At 43.6% G+C, this 23,889-nt stretch overlaps 1 protein-coding gene across 3 annotated transcripts in view; it reads left to right on the forward strand.

Annotated features, from left to right (window-relative positions):
• Positions 1-23,889, forward strand: part of LOC126531611 (hemicentin-2-like) — a 338,274-nt gene that overhangs the window by 180,331 nt on the left and 134,054 nt on the right. For all 3 annotated transcript variants that reach the window (XM_050179217.3, XM_050179216.3, XM_055071296.2), the window contains exons 2-4: positions 9,782-10,117; positions 12,210-12,326; positions 21,330-21,533. In XM_050179217.3, the coding sequence (XP_050035174.2) occupies positions 9,782-10,117; positions 12,210-12,326; positions 21,330-21,533 (657 nt within the window). The remainder of the gene's footprint in view (positions 1-9,781; positions 10,118-12,209; positions 12,327-21,329; positions 21,534-23,889) is intronic.

A 23,889-nucleotide genomic window follows, 5' to 3' on the forward strand; every position in this document is an offset into this window, starting at 1 on the left:
CGTTGTTCCGATGACGGGATGCTGTGATTAGGTTACCAGCGAACGACTGAATTACCAAATAAATGGTATGCGTCCCAGAATCCCAGGATATTGCTAATCTGGAAAGATCCAGGGAGTTTTGGGTACTCTCCAAGTCTCTCATTACCACATAAATGGCTTTGATCTCAGTACTACAGCAGATTATCGCTGAGCAAAGATCGAATGAAATGTCTTGATACTCTCGTAATCCGCAAATGGAGGGTAACTCAGGAAACACAGTATGTATATGGAAGCTGTGGTGTATTTAATAGCAGGGCTGGACGCCGCGTGGCTTCGTGTGTTACTTTCGAGAGCCTTTATGTCCGCGCACTTGTTGGTCACACATCTAAACCTTCCTCGTACCGAGAAGACTGCAGTATAATCTCGCTCGAAAAGTCTCTCTCCTTTTCTATAGTCTTACAGAACCACAACTGCAGCGTCACTCTTTGGTGCTTTGATAACATTCGGCCTGATGTCTTGCAGCTCAAGTCGTAAACGGCGGAAAATTGGCATGGATGTGACTGAACGGGAGATGGCTTCACAATCGTAGATGAAAAGAAAGTGGCAGAATATATATATATATATATATATATATATATATATATATATATATATATATATATATATGTACACATATATATATATATACACACACATATATATATATATATATATATATATATATATATATATATATATACCTGAGAATTCGAGGGCACTTGCACTTGTATATGTTGGCGCTAAAGGCGCAAGGCAAGGAAATGAAGAAATCGTGACTTCCCAAGCCATGGTGCATGTACCCCGCCGAGGAGCACGAGCTGCAGAGATTGGACAATCAAATCCTTTCGTCTTGCCCGGTGAGGGCTCGTTATTTTACGATTACTATAAAAAAAAGGAGAGGTTTGCGATTGAGCACTAACGATAAAACATTATATGGGAGACGAAAAGGTAGAGGAGAGAGACACTCGGAAAAAAACCAAAGTGGAGTAGAGCGACGTCTGTCTCTGGCGAGTAAGAGACGGTGTTTTGTCGTAAAACGTGCTTGCCCCGCCTGGCTCCCCCCACTTACTTCCCATCCGAAATACACGCACCCTTCCTGCTGGATATCTTAGTGCGCACCGGAAACGGAAGCACACTTTGGGTTCCAAGGCACGCCTGCTGCCATGGCTCTCCTGGAGGCCGTTAGCCCGGAGAGGAGCATCTACGGAGTCACGTTAGAGCTCCGGTTTTTTTCTCTCTCTCGTTTTTCCCCTTCCCTGCCTCCTTACGAGCCCTTTGCTACCACCCCCATCTTAACCATTATCTCTTCTCCCTACTTGCTCCATCCGTTCCTCATATAAACGCCCCTCGTCCGTTCAGCGAGCCTACGGTTGGCAACCCCCTGCGTTTCCCAGTTTGAGCCCGAGCGTTGAGCCTTTACCGAAAGTGCCTCGTTAAGACGGAGCTCGCTCTAACGATGAGCCAATTAAATGCGGTCCGAAAGCTTTACCTCCTCGCCTTTCCACTCTTGCCCGGACGCTCAATACACTGTGGCGTGCAGCGGGTGGGGTGATTTTCGTTGCTTTCTGGTCCACGTGGTCAAGGCAAAGGGAAAAACGGGAAGTAACGAATCGCTTAGAATTGAACGCAAGCTTCGGGTGGATCGCTAAAGAAACTTTCCTCGGCTATTTATTCCACCTCAAGGCACTTACTGTCCCCGACGTTTCTAACCTGTAGCAATCCCCCCGATCGTTCCGTACAGTAGCGTATAGGCGTGCTCGGGGATGATTTGTCTTGAGCAGGGTCAATTTAATCTGTCAAGCGTAACGGCCGTCCTCGTGGAAATAATTTTTGAAGCTGTCCAATCAGATTCCACGATGGAGGTTATTTACCGCCAGGACGCTGTCGCCTTTCGGGTGGGTTTACGAAGCTTACCTGTGGAGGTAGAGTTTTTATTTATCGATCCGCAACTATTCCGTCGAAACAGCTGAAATTCTTACAACCTTCTAATCAGTGTTCGGATCACTTTATCATCTCCTGTCGCTACGTGCCCCAGTTTTGCCAGAAACGTTGGAGAATTAACGTTCAGAGTTCTGACCTCGTTAAGCTGCACGCTAAGCGTGAAGAATCACGGTTGCCATAATTTTCGAGAGCTTTGTGAATATTGGAATGCACAACACCTCATCGAGTTTGTCACCTTGTATTTCATAATGTTCACTCTCGCTAACCTGTACACGTTTTATTCTGGACGAACATTTGGGCCACATAGTCTTGCATGTGGAGTTACTCTTAAAATGCTGGTGGAAGGAAAATAGAAAAATAGAAGTCATATATTATGATTACGATTTAGCTCGAGAGCTTAAAGAGCTGCCTCGTGCGCAGTATCCTCATTTTAGGCTTCATATCCACGAATGCTTCTATGAAATATTTTCAGCATCAAATACAAACTCCGTTTCGAACTGGATGCTAGTTTTTATGACCTGTTATGTGACAGTGATTCAATGATCTCATTTATCAAAAGCGTTACGGCAGAAAAATGTCTGGTGGAATATTGAACGATTAAGCTTGAAGTGACTGTTGGTTTAAGATAATAAGTGGCACACGTGATTGATCTTTCTATTTCTGATAACGGAAACTAGTGATAAAGAACATAATATATGAGGCGGTAGGTTTTAGTTGTCACCTTTCAAGTCCATGTTTAGATAAAGTTACATAATTTGCACTTGGAAAAATAAAGGATAAGGCAGAAGGAGGTCTTGATGTCTAGTTATTTTCGGGGGTAATTCCTACAGTCAACAGGAATGGGTAAACGTTGCAGATTAGAGGCAGTAAAAATACAAAGAATTTAGTTTACAAACATATACACGCATAGTGACATAACTATACTGAACACGTTATCAGTAATAAACATACTGAACTTATGATTTCTACTGTTATTAATAAGCAACCGAAGCACGAGTTTTTGTAGAATCACATGTAATTAAAACGACCAAATAAAACAAATCATTCTATTATATATCAAAATACTTTTCAATACGACATTGAACTATCTGAACGTTCTGTGCTGTTTTAAATAGATTAGTACTGTATTTCGAATTTTTATTCGGTACTGTAATGTCGAATAAAGGCTTGTAAGCTTACTATACTTCTTGGCTGGGTCAAAGGTAAGTTATTACTCGTGAAATAAGGGAAGGATAACTATAAATATAGTTTAAATAAATGCCATTTCTGGTGGACCTATACATAATTAATAATTGCTACTGACTGAATGATTCATGAAGCGGAAGGATATAAACATTTTTGTGTTTGAACTTTAAGCTAGACAAAGTTACGGAATTCCACCGTTACCATGGCTTGACTTTCCGAATAGAAAAAGCAAAAAGAAATCAATGAGTGAATCCGGGCCGCACGTAAAGATCATTTCTTATGCTGACTATGTAATTCAAAGATAATTATTCCTTTAAAAACATTTTCGATTACGCAATATACAGGAAAATTACAAAGATAAACGTAGATCCTGATGTAACAATGAATAGTTGACGATAACAGAAATGCACAGCACCGGTCACTGTCACATCGGAATGCGTTCCATAAGTTGAGTGCATAAGAAATTGCATATGACTAATACACCTTCAATTTGGTACTGTCTTCTGCTCTGAACATAACCGTAGAAACATTTTAAATTTGCAGTTTTTCTCTCTCATACGTGGATTTTGCTACAGCATAGATAACATAGTAAAAACGAAGACTTTCTTTGAATGCGTACATGCTGTGTTATCGTGTGAAGCAGCTAATGAACATTTAATATCCCCTTGTGCAGTAACTAAAATTATTCCAGCTACGAGCAGGAAGAAAACGCTCGCCGACGTGGGATGTCGCCACTTATTGGACGTCCACTGATTGCTTACATTTTACTATTCCGAGCTTCATTAGGCATGCCTTTGTTCTAGCCCAATGGAAAATTGGAGCAGTCGTAAATATTTTATGTCGCCCTGAAAGAAAGACTGCCAGGACAATTCCGGTCGCGGGATTCACAAACGTTCATTTCTGATGCTGTCTGAGGCACGCGAATTCTTCTCTACATTAGATATGCAGCTGCCAAGTGAATTGGCGCCGGTACAAAGCAGTGTCGAGTCATGCTTTATTCGCTACCGTGAGTTCAGAAGCAAACGCGTTTTTTTTAGTACAGGTGGTTCATATTACGCACGTGCAGCAGAAATAATACATGCATTAAAATTGAGTGAAGCAAATTTTGTCTGGCAACATTTTCTTTTAATTAATTCTTAGGTATCACGTGAAAACACGACGATATGGTTGTGAGGCACGCCGTAGTGGAGGACTCCGGCTTCATTTTGACCACCCGGGGTTCTTTAACGTGTACCCAAATCGAAGTACACGAGCGCTTTTGCGCATCTAGCCCTTAATGCAACGCGGCCACCGTCGAAACCGGGAGCTGAAGCTCGCAGCGCCAGAGCCACTGGTCTACAGCAGCGGGCATCCGGCAAGATAAGGACGCTTGCTGACTGCACTCAGCGCCGCTCTGACATCTCACAATGAATATGCGATGTACAAAGGGCTGCCTCTTAAGGCGTGAGGCTAGATTTACCTAAAACGCCGTTTGCGCTAACACGTCTTTCGTGGCGCAAGGACTGTGCGAGAAGTTTCGAAACACAGAATGAATAGAAATGAATTCCGTTTTACTTCTACTGAGTATTCGCGTAGATTCGCTGCTCCCGCGGCAAACAGCTCTTATGGGAGATTTCCGAGCTGGAAATCAAATTGGCGAGGCGGGTGGGTAGAGCTACACGAACAATTTATTTTATAAACAAGAGCAGGCGAACTGTTTTTGTTGCTGCTGCTGCTGCGTCGCAGCTGCGGCATATTCGCGAATCTGGGAAATTCGTTTAAACCCAACTATTGTTTGAAAAGGGTAGTACTTCACCGGAAAACATAAACAAATATTTTTGTTGCAGTCATATTCATCTCAACATTTCTTTATCATATATTGACAGAGTTACAGAACGCAATGCTTTTTTTGGAACCGGGTCAAATTAGACATTAGAGGGTGGCTTCAAGCTATACCAGAGAGGTCTTAATAGATTTGTTCTTACTTTTTTGTTTAAATTGGAGACGGTAGCCTCACTGCACGCTATAGAATTTAATTTACCAACCTCTTGCATTAGTTTCTTTTAATAAAAATCAAGGAAACAGATGTAGTCAACATATAATGGTGAAGGCTACTTCGTTTCGCATAGTAACAATACCAATAAAATATATTGTACAAACTGAAAAAAACGTGTCGAAGTTTTTTGTCTCTACTGTCTTGTTTCTATACTTTTGAGGCGACTAATGGTAGTCTAGTGATAAGGCATCTTTGTAGGCAAGGGGCACTTCAAGCGCCTTTGCTTTTCTGAAAGAATTCTTGTGGCTAGTTGAAAATGAACGGCAGTTGTTTATTTCTACTTTACCTGGTATAAAACTGCTCATTCCACCTATAATCGTCTTTAAATAGATGCTTGTAGGAGATGGTAGGGCCTATATGTGGGGCCTGCAACTCTTTGTGGTATAGTAAACATACATAGTGGAAAATAACATGCACAAAAGTAACGCAAAAAAATGCTTCAGAGTTCAGTTTTTGAAGTTAGCATATAACCCAAGAAATTATAGGACGCAAGAACATGAGCGACGGGCAAATCTGCTCCATTGTGTTACGTAAAATAAGAGGGGGAGACATTCGCTAGATAAGGTTGGGCGCAAAAGCGCACAAAGTTGGCTGGAAAAACGTGCATGTCTTAAGCTCAACACGGACAAGCGGAGAACCACAACAAAAAAATGTATTATTACCTGTAGCTGGTGGTGATGAAGGCTCCTATATATATATATATATATATATATATATATATATATATATATATATATATATATATATATATATATATATATATATATATATATATATATATATATGACTAGTACTACCAGCAGAGGACTATTCACTGCAGTTCACTAAATTTGTGCTCGTACGCCAGTCAAAAGGACCCCTACTTTTTCCCTGTGCTTTGGAAAACCGTTATTGCTTGTTTGTTTGTTTGTTTGAGAGCATTTATTCAGTTCACGGTAGAATTACGGAGTAGCGTAGCAATATGCAGAGCAGTGTTCTATTGTCGAGACCTGTACCACAGCCCTTAGTTTTAGTGAAATTAGTGAAAAAAATACAAGCAGCAAAAAAAAAACCCAATAATTTGCAGGAAGCGTATAGATAAACCTACATTTTCAAAACAATCAGTCAATGTAATCTTTCAAACGTAAAGAAAAAAAATGCTGAGAAGAACTAAGCCTTAATGTACATACCTAAAAACGTGCGTTCACTTTCAATATTAGTTGCAAAATTGTGGCCGTGGTCGAACGGGCCCCAAGACTGCGCGGTGGCGACGCCAAAAGAGAAATAGGTTTATCGAATGCTAGCAGTTGGAATGGTGCTTTATTGATTCTTGAATTTTTTATACGTCGGTGGTGCCGTGCACTCTGGGCCCATTTGACCACGCGCACCATTTTGCAACTCAAATTGAACGTGACTGCACATATAAGCTTACATAAACATATTTGATGTAGGAGGTAAGGTACCAAGGTAACCCGTAGGTAAGCTCCCCGAAGTAACAAGCAACGCAATAAAGAAACGAAAATTTGGAAATGTCGAACTCAAGGGACTGCCTAGAACTCGCTCAACTAGAAGAATGTAGGCCGCAAAAAAAAAAAGAAATGATCGCCTCAGCATGAAATTAGCGACAACAAAACTTGGCATAGGACAGGGCCAGGTGTATGCACTGAAAGACGAGCAGGGTAAGGTCATCAGCAATTTCGATCAATTTCGGTGATACAGTAAAAGCCGTAGAATAACTGTATACTAACCTGTACCCAGGGCAGCCAGAGCAGTGACGCAACCTTCACTGTAAGGAGTGATGAACAGGATACAGAAACTCCTTCTATAATTATATAGTGATGAAGTTAGATGAGCTTGCAAGACATGTCCCGGGGAAAAGCGGCAGGAGAAGATAGAATAACAGTCGATTTAATCAAACATGAAGGAGTTATTATGCTGGAAAAGCTTGCCGCCCTTTTACGCAATGCCTTACGACCTCAAGTGTACCAGAGAGCTGGAAGAATGCCAACATTATTCTAATCTTTAAAAAATTTACAGAAGAATGAAAATGGGTTGCAGTACATACGACAGCCATTACCAAATACTCACTGAAAGCTTACCACAGTCATTGAAAAGTGTGCAATAATTACATTCTACTGGTGCTAACATATGGGGCAGAAACTTGGGCGTTGGAAAAGAAGCTCGAGAACAAGTTAAGGACGCGCAAAGAGCGATGGAACGAGAAATGTTATGCGTAAAGCTAAGAGACAGGAAGAGAGTGGTGCGGATCAGAAAGCAAACGGGGATAGCCGATATTCTACTTGACATTAAGAAATTTGGATCTGGGCAGGCCATGTAACGCGTAGGGTGAATAGCCAGTGGACCATTAGATTTACAACATGGCTGCCGCCAAGGGAAGGCAAGCGCTGTCGAGGCCGGCAGGAAATCAGGACGGCTGATAAAATTAGGAAATTTTCAGGCGTAAGTTGGGATCACATAACGAAAGACAACGAGCAACACGAGAACAAGGTGAAAGCGGAAGCCCTCGTTTCGACAAGTGGACTTGTCTTTTTCAAGGCGACATGTGCTTTCCTCGCCACAGTATGTATAGGTAGGGTTCTTCTAAAGGGGAGAAGGGGTAAGGCGGGTGGGTGCAGCAACAAGTGAAGGTGTGTTAGCGGCGTGGGTGTAGAATTAAGATTAAAGGAGTGCTGGTGCACAAAGCCGGTGGCACGGTTGTCTGTCAGCCATGTGCCAACGGCGTGCATAGCACCCCTCTATTACCTGCTTCGCTGGTGGTCGTCGGCTATCGTGTCTCCGAAAAATATAGAACGCGCGGCAGAAACCGGTGCTCGTGAAGAAATATAAGAGTATATAAAAAGCTACTGAAATGAAATAAATAAATAAAAGGGAAAAAAGGAGAAAGAAGGGGAAAAGACACTAAGCAACCAAACTAAGAGTTGTTGCCTATAGCTTGTAATTTAGCATAGCGCATGGATTCTAAAGCTCCCTTTGAAACGTTTATGCCTACTGCTTGCAAGACTTGAACTTATGTATAAGGTGTGATTCTCTGTATTTTCTTTCTCGTTCGGAACAGAAATTTGACTGTAGGATGTAGAGTTTAAGTTCATCAAGTTATGACCTGGTTGGTTGAAATGCTCCGCGACGGCTTTGGGAAGCTTTTATGCTGTGTCCACGCAATGTCCGTTTAATCTGACGTTCATTGATTGTTACGTTTTACCGGTATATTCTTTCTTACAGAAGGAACATTCAAACATATAAATCGCATCCGAACTTGTACCTGTAAAGCTAGTTTTGACTTCGTGTGTATTACTATTTGCGGTGCTTTTAATTTTAATGTCACTTTGAAGGTACTTGCAGGTTTTGCACCTGGGGTGACAACATGCTTTTATTACGGGGAAAAGATGTTGGCTGACTTTTGAGTGCACTAACATATCTTTAAGCTTTCTGTTGCGGCGATAGGTAACCCTTGGCACATCCGGGAATGCTTTTCTCAGACGCCTAGTACTTGATGATATTGCGTGGTGTTTTCGTAGGGTGTTGTTCATGTTTAGGAGTGCATTAGAATATTTTGTCATAAAGGCTGGTGGTCTGTCAGATTCTGGTGTAGGCTGTTTCTCAGCTTATTTCGACTGTCTATCCAATCTTGACGCGATATCATAAGCTCTATCGAGAGCAACTTGTGGATAGTTTCTTTCTGATAGTGTTGTTTTAAGGTCATTTAGGTGGTGGATATAATCGTTGTCTTCGTAGTAGATTCTTCTTATTCGTTTTGCTTGTCGACAAAAGTTCCCTGCTTGCAGTGTCATGGTTGATGACTGTTGTAGTCTAAACATTGCTTCCGTAGGTTTCCAGTAAAAAGTCGTTCTCAGTTTTCCCTTTTCTATGTAGACCTTCGTGTCGAGGAAGTTGATGTTGGTAGGAGGGTGGTGAGGAATAAACTTAATACTCGGGTGAAAGCGATTGAAATGGATATATATATATATATATATATATATATATATATATATATATATATATATATATATATATATATATATATATATATATATATATATATATATATATATATATATATATATACATACATACATACATACATACATACATACATACATACTCCTTTATTCTCAATTCGCTTCGCTCGTCCCTGCATCCACCCGACTCACCCCCTCTCCGCTTAAGAACCCGAGCTATATATACTGTGCCAAGGAAAGCATACGTCGCCTTGAAAAAGACAAGTCCGCTTGTCGATGTTGGCTCCCGCTTTCACCTAGTTGTCGTTTTGCTCATCGTCTTGAATTTCCATCTCCCGCCTTCCCCCTGTTCTCGCTGGATAACGCAAGACAGGGGTAGTCGCACATCCCAAGGAGCTGCCTTCGTCGTGCCGTGCACATAAAAAATGATGATGATGGTGGTGGTGGTCATGATGATAATGATGATGATGACGATTAAATATATTTGGTGCAAACAGTAAAAACATCTTTAAGACGCATTTATTTTTCGTTTGATTGTTCGTTTTGCGGCAGATAGTTTCTCACTGAGTACAGGTACGGAGAGTCATCAAGGTCACTCTTAGACTTCCCTTAACACGGTGGCAACTTTCCTCTCTTCCGAACGCAGAGTACCCCGAGAGGAGCGCGCTAGTGGGCGGCTCGGCGTCACTACCCTGCAACATCACGCCTCCGACGCTGGACGATGCCGTGGCGCTGGTGCTGTGGTACCGCGGGGACTCCGGCACACCCATCTTCAGCCTGGACGCGCGCAATTCCCCGCCGGATGCCGAGCGCACGTTCGTGGACGACTCGCTCGGCTCGCGCGCTTTCTTCAACCGGTCGGGCGCCATGGCCACGCTGCAGCTGCAGCCCGTCAGGGACGTCGACGACGGCGAGTACCGCTGCCGCGTCGACTACAAGCGCTCGCGCACCCAGAACAGGATCGTGCGCCTCAACGTTGTCGGTGAGCGCCATGTGTGGCCGCGCTGCGATGCAGCAGTCGCGAAGGCCGTATACAGGGATACGAAGTATGGGCAGAAACCATCAAAGGTGACGGTCAACGTAAGCGAACAGTGAAGCGCTTCTAGAAAACTATTCTCTTTAGAAAGGAACGAACAGTTTAATGGTGTAAGGTTGTTGCAGTCAGGATGGTTAGGTCGCGTTTGCCGGTTTATTGCCTTATTCTGTAGAGAACAGAGCCATCGACCGGTGCACCCGCAGTGGTAGCGTATAGGTGGCTATACTAGTAAGCCGATTCGTCACTGTTGTAAGATTGTTGCAAATTAAATTCACTCCAGCTAAGTTCAGGTGTCTCCAGTGGCGTGAGCGCCGACGTGGCAGGTGACCGCCATCCTCCGCTACCGCCACCGGAGCCCTCTCTCGCAGCGGCCACAGGGGGAGAGGGCGGCGAGAGAAGCGGTGTCCTTCCCGAGCTCTCCACCACATCATCTAAACCTTCAGATGCACTAAAGCTCTCGCGCAACGGCACGTACGTCTCAAAGAAATATCCCAGTCAGCGTTCGCGACAAACGTGCCTCGCAACCCTCGATTGCGAGAGAGCATGCGAGCTTTGCATCGGCGATGAAAGTCTGACTCCTACGAAAACAAGCGAAAGTGGCAACAAAGGCAGTGCGCTCTAAAACCACGAGCGCAAAGTGAAGCTTTGCCAGATCCCGCACTTCGCCTCACAGAGTGCGGCATCGCTCCCATTTTTTCCAGTCAAGTTTGTTCTCTCTCATACAGCACGTCGTCTCGCGCTGACGAGTAGCGTTAATCGCCGAACGCTATTATCAAGCTCTTTGAGACAAACGTTCTGTCGCGCGAGAGCTTGCCGTCTATCGAAGGTTTAGATGCTGTTGTGGGGCCCTCGGATAAGAACGCCCTCCTCTTCTCCAGCCGTCCTGTCCACCTGCATTGGCTGAGAGAGGAGCTTCAATGGCGACAGAGGATGGCAGGTTCGCGCCGCATAGGTTCGCAACTATGACGAATGGGCTTATGTCTACAGTCACCTCTACTTCCGCTGCGGATGCGCTCGTTAAGGGTTCTGTTCTCAGCGAAATTAAGCAATGAAACAACTAGTGCTACAAATGTAGACCTTAAAGTACACCATTTATTTATTACAGGTAATAGCTTTCTAACAGCATTCGGCTCTTCGCTTACATTTATCATCACCGCCGATGTTTACTGCGCAATCTTTTTCGTGTGCTAAACGTCTCACTTTTTTTTCGAAAGCATCAAATGGCCCGTTGAGCGGAAAAGTCGGTGGTGTCGGTAGCAACGAAACTTCCCATTGCTGGTGACGCCATGTCACGAACACTTGCTTGCTGAATCGGCCATTGACGGAGCCGATCGAGCGAAAGGGAATACATGCTGCTGCGCTATTGCGTGAGGGGAGCTCATAACTCGCAGGACCATTCAGCGGCGTTCAATTGGACATTAATACTTTCGCATTCATAACTCATAAGAAGCGCTTATGTATCTTCGATATCTTTTTCTTAATGTGCCCACTTATCTATCTTTTTGGCAGTGTGTCAGCTGTGTATTTATATGTGTATCAGGGCATCACTGCGCACTACGTTCAACCACGGGGGCTGGTGGGCCCAATCAAGCTGCCATAATGCAGTTTTGTCCACATTATCCTTGCCACTAATATACAATATTGGTATGTAGCGATGTGGTTGAAAATTCGACCATTTATGATTGGTTCAAGCACGTTAGCACTTAAACGCTTCTTCTTGTTTTCTTTTTTCTTTCTTTTTTCTTCTGTATGCAATATAATTTCTATGTGTCAAAGTCTTAATAAAATACTGCAATGTGAAAAAAAAAGTCTTGAGCCTCCTTTTGTACATAGCGTAACTCTAATAATTTAATTTGTGTGACCTCAATTCCTTGGAAACTAAACTGAATACGTGTATTGTGGCACCAATTACAACTACGTCCACTTGTGGCCCACACTCGATGACCTTTAGGAACTGATCTAATTCTAGGAACTGAGGAAATGTTAGAACTGAACAAATGTTAGAAAATGATCTAAACATATTCTTGCTTTCTTGCAGTGCCTCCGACGGAAGTTCTGATAACGAATAGGACGGGGGAGCCGTTGCGGAACCGTCCAATTATCGGGCCCTTCAATGAAGGCTCCTCCCTGACGCTTGTCTGCAAGGCACTCGGAGGTGAGTTATGCCTGCGTCGTGGTTAATGTCAGAAAATACAAGAAATGCTTGACGCTGCCGCATACTCGAAAAACGTAGTCGAAAATAAGGAACACCGTAAACACAGAAAAACACTTTCATAATCAAACTTTTAATGGCTGCATGCACTTGAACGACACATGAATAGGAGTCCCGTAGGAAAATCTGTGGCTCTCATTATCCACCCCACTTGTTCTATTGTCGAGGTCTACGTCTTGGATTTGCTCCTTACTCACGCATTCAATCAGTGAGAGAGCTAGAAATCTAACCAGAATGATTGACTTCGCCGAGGTCATGCAGAGAAGAAAAGAACGTGTGAAAATTTGCTCATGCTTGCGTACGTGGCCTTTCACAATCACCGCTGAATGTTCAAGCGCAGTAATTGATAAAAATCATCATCTGTGAATAATTCCAAGAAAACAATAAAGTCCTACCAAATAAACAAATATGCCTAAGCACAAGACTGATTATAACGCATCCAAAAGGTGACAGTGGGAGCCCAAAGTTTTCAGAAGGGACAGTGTTTCTCTTTTCCATATAGTATCTCTCTCTTACCCATCCTGTATTTCACAACACTGAAAGTATTGCGAATAAACTTAGTCCGACACTGAGACAGAAGATGGATTCCAGATTGGAAGTTTTTGGAGGATTCTAGCAGCAGAAATCGTAGAACACAGACACATACAGGAACGAACAGACGTGGACGTATCTGCTCGTCTGCTCGTTCCTTTATGTGTCTGTGTGCTACAATTTCTGCTGCTAGAATCCTCGAAGAATGAACGAACTCGCTCAGTTAAGCACCCTATTGGATAAGTTTTCTTTAGGCACAAACAAGAGAAAAACAATGGCTAGCTAGAACCAATCGGAGGTGAAAGTGCGACGTGACTCCAGTACCCTTAGGCCCGTGCTCTACAAATACAAACGATACTTTCGAGCAAAAGGGGGGAAAGCCAGCGACAGGCTTTCCGTCTCATTAAGGCGGCCCTAGACATCCAACCTCCCCTCCAGACATCCAGGCAACTCGCCGACTTTCTCGAAGGCTTAGACGCATAGGACCCTCGCGTTCGTTGGCACAGAGCGTCCAATGGGATCGGAGTTTATACTTAGATGGAAAAGCTGTGGGCCAAGAAGCGCATGTCAAGGTCGCAGTCCACTTCGCCGTCACTAGGCTGGTCCTCTCGCGCTGTTTTGTTGCATATATATATATATATATATATATATATATATATATATATATATATATATATATATATATATATATATATATATATATATTCATGTTCTCTCAAACAGACTTTGTTATTGGCTATGAGATATAAGCGCAATCTGAATTCAAGGTTGAATGATTAAGTGCGAAGCTTTTGAGGCGCCATTTATTCATGGCATATAAGATAGTAAAGCAACGCTGGGTGTATAACATCTTCACATTTTTACCGATGGCTCTGTGGACAAGGTCAGAGGATCTAGTGCAGCTGCTTTGCACATTTCCTCTTTGAAGTATGATTGCTCGGTTCGCTTCACTGCAGTCGTGTCCTCCACAACGGCCGACAGCGTTGCCTTCGAGGCAGCTCTCAAGAAGCTACGGTTTTGTACGCCTCAACCTGTTGTCATTCTTACAGATTCGAAATCCGCCCTTCAAAGGTTCGGGCACAGGTTCCCTACTAATGCCTTATGCCTTAGCTCCCTACGTTCTGTGCACAACCTCCATATCAAAGGCTTCTCTATACGTTTCCAATGAGTGCCCTCGCACATAGGTATCATAGGCAACGAGATGGCGGACAGCCTTGCCCATAGAGCGCTGTCTGGGAATCCACTGAGAAAAGTGCCTCAAGAGGACAAGATACAATTCAGAGATGTGGTGTTGTGCCACTTCAGTTCTTTGTGGAGCTCACCTCACAAGCCATGTGTGACCAAGGGTCTCAAAAGAAACCAAGCCACTTTACTGCTCCGCATTCGCACGGGCTCTGCTCGTACCCCTGCGTGGATGTGTAAGACTGGCCTGGCGTTGTCTCCATTATGTTCAACGTGGGGTTTGTGCGGTGACATAGAACATTACCTTATGTGTATAACGCGGAAAGGAGTGTGTTATTCGGGTCCCTCAAGAAGACAGGAATTCCTCACAGTTCTCTTCAGGACATTGCTTTCCCGCACAGGAACCATTTGTGTAGGAAGGAGCTTTCTCGCCTTCTTTTAGTTTACCTGCAGGACACGGATTTGGCCTCCACATGGTAACCTTATTAGTGACTATGTGTACTTGTGAGGTCGGTGTCTGATTTATGTGATTTATGTATATTAAGTGTCGCTACGGTGGAGCAATTGCCGGCAGCAACTGCAAGGCTAATCCCACCAGTAGCCTACAACCGCTCAACTCAACAACTCAACTATAACAGGCGCCGTAGTACAGCTCGCCATATAAATTTTGACCACGTGTAAGAGCGCTTAACTACAAACATATACGTGAGTGCAAGTAACAATAGGAGGTCTATAAAGGTTCGATATTAAAGCGATAGCTTTCTTTGATTTACTCCGTCCACATTGCATGCAGTTTGTATGTTTAATAATAATAATAATAATAATAATAATAATAATAATAATAATAATAATAATAATAATAATAATAATGTTTATTTTTAATCATCACACTGATGAAGGAAGCTGTAGGTAAAAGCTGCTCTCCGTAGAGGCAGCTTGACAATGCCCCACAACTACCTTTGTAGAAAACAGTTAGCAGCGGCATAGAGCAACAAAAAAAGAAAGAAAGATTGAAAGAAAAGAATACGGAGGATATTTTAGTTTCATAAACAGGCAAAGCACAGGAACAAGTATAAGGGTGACCAGAGATGTGCAATTTAAAAACCTAGCATACGCAGTTTTCACAATCCGATGGGTATACACTGCAGAAAATCTGTACCATCTCTCGCATATTTATTAAGTAGTGTAGGTATTATGCAGGACAACTTATTTTGGGAACACTTTGTTTCTAGGGTTATCACTTTCCAAATTTCTTTGTAACGTGTATTAAGCGATGTAATGATTTGCTGTAGATGTGAAAGGTAGAAAATGTTGATTTTGTTTGACTTCGCGCCTAATCGCTACAGTTAATTTCTAGGTGTAGAGGTTGTAGACAAGTAAAATTCCAGCCTGCTGAAACTATTCACCCGTGTGGACCTCGTATGGTAAGTTAAAAAGTATTGTGACATACTTCTTTTGCATCAGCTATAGTTTTTGCAAGTTTGTAAAAGTTGTGAAGCCCCATGGAGGTGAGGAATGAATAAAGTGATTTATAAAGTGAGAGCTTTACCTTAAATGGCAGCACTGTATTACAGCTATATGCCATGTCCACAACGCTGATAACTGGTTTAACACACTATCGATATGTTCGTTCCAAAGCATATTGCTTGAAAACGCAACCTCCAGAATTTTGTACATAATTTTATTTAAAATATTTTATTTGTGTTTATGCTTAATTTAATAAAACATGAGCAGTGTTTCAGTTCCGCACGAATCTAGTTCATTCTTTCCTGCAGGGATATACTGTCTTTACCCGAAAGAAATATGCTGACATCATGATCATATAGAACGTGTGTAGAGTCGGGATAGATTGAAATTAGGTAATCTATGTAGGCCATAAAAAGAAGAGGCCCAAGGATACTTCCCTGCGGTACGCCCTTAGAAACAGTCTTCAGCTCCGAGCAGTTCCTGTTGATCTGAACTACCTGTTTGGGATGTTTTATATATTTTTATTAGGTCTAGCTAATGATCACTAATTCCATAACATTGTAATTTCTGAAACAACATAGAATGCTATATATTATCGAAAGCTTTGCTAAAGTCTACACACACACCTAGCACGACATGCTTGTTTTGAAACTCGGATAGAATAAACTCTTTTTGCTCCATTAATGCCATTTCTGTAGATTTTTGGACAACTTCCGACACAAGGTGCCATTTGGTGTGTAGCCGATATATACATATGTACGACGGTCAGTTTCGAATCCGGGTCCCCTAGCACAAAAGCCTGATGTTCTCACTATTAGACCACGAACTGATTCCTTCATTACCGTTTAATTACTGAACAAGAATGTTTTTTAAGAGCAAACGTTAATTAAAGAAACAAAATTGACAAATGTAATGTTTGAAAAACGTGAGCTTTCGCTGTTGCTCGGCTGGCTCAACGAAGTTACGTATAGCAATTCACAAGGATTTGCAAACATCTTCTCGGCTAGTAGTTTTTACTTACACTAACGAAATGCACGCAGAAGTGCCAGGTTGACTGGCATTGAAATAGAGGAGCTATGTCACTAGGTTCTTTCAATGCACACAAACCTAAAGTTGGCTGCTGCTGCCACTGAAGTGATTCGATGTTGGTCCAAGATCAACAAGTGTATGGCAGCGGGCCAATTATTATTGTTTTATTCAGACTACTTTAATTTTGCTTTATTGTTCAAGAGATTGCAGCAAAATGCTCATTTTTGCTTAGGAAACAGCTAATCTGACATCTGCAGCAAATCATTAAACAAAGAGAAAGATTGTAAAAAAATTATCGAGAGCTGCTACCCATATAACGTTAAATTACGTAATGGAATGCCTTGTCAAGTTAGAAAGCTATCGCTGTGCTTTCAGAAGGCCTGTGTAATATTGCTTCAACGCACTTTTCAAAACAGCCCAGGTTATTTATTGCAAATAAAGTCGTTCTTACAGAGGCGGGGAGAAGAATATTCATCAAATATGTGTCAGTGACAAGTTCTTACCTCATCTCAGTAACGAGCGCCGAACGACCACACGATGCTGTATCAATCTCCGGATCTCGTAACGTTAATATTAAAGGCACCTGTGAGAGCCACAGAGATGATTGATCACCCGATGCATTACCGAGCACGTTGTCATTTCGCCGAACACGATCGCAATGGTTTTGTTTAGAACAGCTGCGATGTCTGAACATTCGCTGATAAGCTTCCTACATTGACAAGCGTCGCGGCTTTTGCTCTGTCGCTTCCGGCCGTTGGTACCGGATAATTTAATCCAAGTTATGTTCTTTGCTTATGTAGTAAGAGTTCATGCATTATGACAACACGGGCTGGGGTTATATGCAAATTAATTTCCTTGAGGTCGAACCGAGTCCCGCACTATCAAAGGATTTTTGATTTCATGAATCGTTAACGTAGTGTTGTTGTGCATGGAGGTTCCTCAAAGACGACAAGCTATCTGACACTTTTAATTATACTTAAATTCCAACGTGATGATTAGGCACTCTGAAAGGCCTTGAGGGGCTCGAAGGATTAAGGCATCACGGATAAGTACGAGTCTTACCTAATGAGCTCATGACCTATTTACTCGTCGTACTGGACAAGCCGGTGATCTTGCTCCACAAAGTAAACGTTCTTTGGTGTTTACCCCTTCTTTGTACTAACTGGAACTTGCTGTTTTTATATACAATGTAAATGATGCGTGTTATTGTTGCTGCGCCGCCGTAAATTCAGCGAGTAAGAACTGTGTTGATGTAGAATGGCTGATATGTGCATACAATCAAAGCATATTGCAGTCCTAGTCTATTGCACTATACTCGAGTTGCAAGTTAACAAGTGTGAGCTCATGTAGCTGTGACGTTGTGTAACGCATTTATCGGAAATACTGGGTATCCAAACTGAACATGAATTGTACATGCGGATGCCGTGCTCGTGAAATCTGTGAGTTATAAGCCTAGCGGAGTCATACTTACATTACAAGCACGTTTTACTTCTAGTAATTATTTATTATTTACAGCGCGCGTGCGTTCATTACAATCGTTGTAAACGTAAGGAAAAGAGGGTTGCCGCCATCAAGCAACATGCTGTCACCATAAGATGTCTTTAATATACACGTTGTCCCACATATCTTTAGCCAAAGGCTTAAAAAATGAAAGACACTCCTGACGCGAGTTGAACCGAATGCATAATGTTGGCACTGGCCTAGAGTTACTCAGGCTATATTTTATTTTCCCCTTAACTAATGGATTAGTTATGTTTAATTAATCAACTTTTTAAGTATTGGCTGCAGATTCCAAGTGCGATACGCAAAGCTGTAGAGCACCTCGGGAGACCTCTGAATAAATTGTTTCCAACACGATATACCTCACGTGGTCCTTTTTTCCGCGTTCCGAAGAAACGTCGCGAAATATAACAGAAAAAAAATAATGCATAATTTCCACCCGCGCACTGTGGGAATCGATGTAGGCGAAGCTTTTCGTGCTGGATGCTTTGATTGACGATAATCAGCGGTTATGTTGGCGACTAAAGCTTAATTTGTTCAACGTTTAGAGTAACACGGGAGTAGTGAGTTAATGTTAAACCTTACCTTGCGTGCACCACTGTGTGTCTGCGTAGTACACAGAACGCATAGGGAGAGGTGTTTGTTTGAGGCGTAGTTGCGCATCGTATTTCATAACCTCTGAGAGAGTTGAGCATAGTGATTGCCTCACATGGCACATCTCATTTTGTGGCAGAAGATTTAAACTTGAATGGGATTATGGGGATGTACGTGCCAAAACCACACTCGGATTATGAGGCACGCGGTAGTGGCAGTCTCTGGATTAATCTTGACACCATGATGTTCTTTAACGTGTCCCAAAATCTAAGTGCACGTGCGTTTTCTACTTCGCCCCCGTCGAAATGCGGCTGCCGCGACTGGGATCAAATCCACGACTTCTAGCACTTCCATAGTCACAAAGCTAACGCGGCGGGCCCAGATGTGTTGATTGGAGGGTCGACCGCTTCCGTAGTGTGTCCTGTACCCTGTGGTGCGCTCTAATTAATGCGGTTCTGCTTCTGCACGCCTTGCGTAAGTTGCTCGCTTGACAAATTTGCATGGCGTTATTTTTTCAGAAATAGCAGCAACGTACTGTACCGTACATTGAACTTAAGTTTATCCTGTTTCCCCCCAACCGCTGTCGTATAGTAGTGGGGTTTCCTTGCCTTCTCACGTCACCTCCCCCCTCTCTCTTATATGGGAACTACCTCTTCCCCACCCTCTCCTTCTTCTCCTCTCTACAGTTTTATCTGCGGCCTCGCATGTTAGTAGAAAAGGAAGCGCTGCAGTTTCTGCCATGCCTCTGAGGGGATTCACAGATAGCTACAGCTGTCAAGCGGCTAATGTGGAGATGGTCGGGGAGCTCCAGAGGGCATTGTACACATTCGACGCGGTCAGGGGTACAATCAGGACTCGATGAGAACCGAAGCTCAGTGGGACACCTCGCATTGGGCGCTCACGGGAAGACTACAGATGAAGCTGTGCAGGGTGATACGGGCTGGACTAGTTTTGAAGTGAGAAAAGCTCACAGTAAAATTGAGTATGAAGAACGACTGAGGAATATGGAAGAAAGTTAATGGGCTGTGAGAGTGTTGAGGCATCTGTACAGGAAAAACATTGATTCACAGCGGAGGAAAAGAACCAGGAAGCTTACCACAAAGTATTCGGCCTCTAAGGTGGGCAACACAGCAACAAAGAACGTCAAGCGGAAAGTCAGAGAGGCTGAAATAATCTCATGGGTGGCGGCAATGGAAAAGAAATCTGCTATGAGTAACTACTTAAGATGAAAAAACGAAATCAGGAAAGAAACAGTTTATGATAACTCAAAGGGAAGCTCGTTACTTTTCGAAGCGAGATCGGGTTGCCTTAGAACACACACCTATAAAGTGAGATATAAGAAGGAAGAAGAAGCATGGGCTTGCTGCGGTAAAGCTAGGAAAACTATGGGGCATGTTTTATCAGAATGTGAAGACGTCTGCCCAACGGTCAATTTAAGCACGACTGGCCTCCTTGAAGCCCTTGGGGTCAGCGACAGCAGTGGAAAAGTAAACATGTCCGCAATAGGGATAAGCAAGAGGCGATTGGAGGATTAGTGGAAGAAAAGTAAGGAAACGACAAAGAACGGAGACGTAGAAAAGCAAAGTTCCCAATAGGGGATCTGAAAATTTGGTTGTAGGAGTTCATAGTGTATTTTTTTTTTTCTTGTTTAACCTAGGTAAGACATTAGGCAGTATAATAGCAAGAGCTTGGTGGTGCAACCCACCGCCCCGTTCCGAAGGGGACGCTCATAACATCCAACCAGCCATCCATCCATCCGTTGGAGTAAAAACGAGTTGCTCCCGCCGCCTTTCCTCTTACACGCTCTGAAGCCTCCCCCTCCCCTCCCCCCGACGCGGTGTGTGCGACAGAAGCAGCCACAGCAGGCCACAGGAACAGCAGCAGCAGTGGGAAAGTCGAAGGAAGAGGCAAACAAAGTTTGCTTTAATACCACGTGAGGGGGCGCTTGCGCCCTGTTATTCTGCTGCTCTCAAGAGTGCGATGGATGAACAAGGTCGGCTGCAGCGAGATTGGCCCGCGAAAGGGCGTTATGCCTGGTGTAGGTATCTGGGCATGCGGCTCTTATCCCATGACGCTGCAAATGCCCTGTCGCGGGCCAGTCTCGCTGCAGCCGACCTTGTTCATCCATTGCACGCTTGGGAGGAGCACAATAACAGTGCTCAAGCGCCCCGTAATGTGGCATTTTTTCAGATCTCGCGGGCTTTCTTAAGCACGCAGAAAAAGAAAGGATCACGTGAGATATATCGTGTTGGAAACAATTTATTGAGAGATTTCTAAAGGTGCTCTACAGCTTTGCGTATCACACTTCGGGTCTGCAGCCATTACTTAAAGACTTGATTAATTAAACACAACTAATCCAATAGTTACTGGGAAAATAAAAAATAGCCTGAGTAACTCTAGGCCAGTGCCAACATTATGCATTCGGTTCAACTCGCATCCGGAGTGCCTTTGGCTCAAGCTTTGGCTCAAATTATGTGGGACGACCTGTATACCAACCAGCTGCCCTTTTCTCTTTTCACGTTTGGCATTACATTAACAATTTTTTTTTATCGCACCGCGTTTTGTCGTGCAACCCTTGGAAGCATCACACCGAGGTTAGCACTTGCCACTGGATCAGCAGCCGCGCGTCTTCTTCCCCGGCAGGTCGGCCTCCACCGCACGTTACTTGGTGGCTTGGCGGCGAGATGGTGGATGACTCGTACTCGCCATCGGGAGAAGGCGTAATGCGCAATGACCTCGTCATTGGCAAACTGCAGCGCTCTGACCTGATGGCCACGTACCGCTGCCAGGCCTCCAACAACAACCAGACCGTGCCTGTGTCCACGTCGGTGTCACTGGACCTGAACCGTGAGCGATGCTTTCTTCCTTTTTGCTTGTGCCGGGCGAGTAGCAGACGCTTGTCTGCGCAGTTATGCAGCAACCGGAAGCCAAATATGTCATCTCGTGTTAGTGAAACAATTGTAATCAACAAAAGTACGCCACCGTACGGCTCGGCAGTTGTGTATAAGATGCGAAAAAAAAAACGGTCGGATCCCACGCACTGTGGGAATCGATGTAAGCAAACGTTTGTATGCTCTTTGCTTTGATTGACGATAATTAGCAGTGATGTTGGCAGCGAATGTGTAATTTCTTCAGCGTTCAGTCCAATACGAGAGCGGTGAGTTTATGCTGCACGTTACATTGCGTGCATCGCTGCAATTTGTCGGCGTAGTGCACAGAACAGACAGGCTGTTGTACGCCATTGTTCATACTGTCTGAGAGGGTTGAGCATTATCATTACCTCAGATGGCACATCGCATCATGGCAAAAGGGTTCAGTTTTAATTTAATCGTGGGGCTGTACGTAATTCAATTTATATAATTGTATGTATAGGTTGTATAAGTACATTCGTGGTCTGCACCACGTTTTGCTGCCTAGCGAAGGCTCGTCTGTTCCCCCGACGCTTCTTTCGGGCCTTAGTGTCCTGGACGCTGAGAGCACGCTTTGGAGCATTATTCTGGCGCGTGTTTACATGCCCATTCTGCATACGTCACCAGCGCGCTGTTGATACGCCAGCTCAAAGCACTCTCTTCCGGCTATTGACGATTGTAATGTTTAGACTATCAGATCCCAGCGCGCGGCTTCCGCAGCCCAGCAGCAGCATTTTCGTCGCATAGGAAAGCGATCACAGCATGTGCCATATGCACAAACTACGCATCATCTCCCTCGTGTTATACGCACAAACTACGCATCCCGGCCCGCAGCAGCGCCGGCCGGGATGCGCAGAGGCGAGCGCCATCTGATAGCGTTGCAAAAAACCCAGCGGCATGCACGGCAAAACCATAATAGGAGCGGCAATGCCCGGAAAGTCAGGAGAAGATGGAAAGAAAGCTTCGCTTTAAAGAACGAGAAAGAAAAGGAGGGGGAGGGATAGTTCGTCAATAAAAGCCACAGAGGGGTTAGCGTACATGCAAGGCTAAATTTATGTTTAAGGCTTTCGAGCGAATTGTGAAAATAGAGGGCTAAAGAAACAACGACAAGTAAAGCACCGCAATACGCATACTCAAGTATCGCATATGAAATATTTTGTGGAGGAGCGATTGGACTACAATGGGCGTCTCGACCTTAGCTGACTCTGGTTTAAGTGCTCGGGCGTAGGATTTTTCAAGCCATCTGCTTAGTCAATGTGTTCTTCAGCGCTACAATAAGGCACGAAAAGACTTGTTGGTGGCATCTTCCTGAAGCGGCAGTTCTATCTGCACTTCACCGTTTTTTTTTTCACGACATTTAAAGCGCACAGTATCTGCAGAAGAATGAAAACACAAATAATTTGCACCTTATTTTTTAGTCCCACTGCGAAATAGGGACCACGACTTTGCGCTACCCATTTTAGAAGCATTATCAAGCGGCAGCTTTTACGTTTGTGGAGGTTAAAGGTTGTTTACCAGAGTTGTAGGAAACGAATTGTCTGACATATTTTTGTGAGTTCAGCCGAAGTTATGAAACAGAATGAAGCTCAAAGGACAATTTCAGGTGATCGACCAGATGGAGAGATGAATGGGATGCAAAGGTAGAGACAAGGTACAAAACAACGTGTGTGGTTGAAATTTAGAAGGAATATTTCCAATGTTCCATGAGGTTTAGATTACGATGCAGTTTAGACAAGCTTAAAAAGCTACGCAAAGATCGGAATGAACTGGCGCATACAACGAAACTAGCAAACGTTATCACACTGTGAGCTAAATAGTGTTTTAAGATTAGTGCAAACTTCGGGCAACGTTGTTCTACAAATTTACTACATATTTTGCAAGACGACATAACAACATATGTATAGAAGTGCCTTTGCATCACGTAACGACCAGAAAATGCTAAACACTCCGCGGATGTCTCCGGTGATAGTAGCAAACAATACGGTTTAGCTACAAAGCATACGAACGATTGGCAACATTCATGCATTAAAAAACTGCCTCGTAATCGAGAATAGAAATACCTTACGAGGGATGCGTTCACAGCTCAATTTCTACAGACTCCAAGAAATACATCATATCAATTCCTTTCTCATCAGACATATCAGTTACTCTGGTTAGTGAACTAAGGCTGCGTAAAAGGAGTACAAATGCAGCGGTGGCGTAGAGGTAGAACACCCGCCTCGTGTGCAAGAGGTCCGTGGCTCGAATCCCGGTGCCGCGCAATTTTCCACCGGATTAAAAAAAATTTAAAAAAA

Source organism: Dermacentor andersoni, chromosome 5 (genome assembly GCF_023375885.2).
Source record: "Dermacentor andersoni chromosome 5, qqDerAnde1_hic_scaffold, whole genome shotgun sequence".
In the NCBI taxonomy this organism is placed as follows: Eukaryota; Metazoa; Arthropoda; class Arachnida; order Ixodida; family Ixodidae; genus Dermacentor; species Dermacentor andersoni.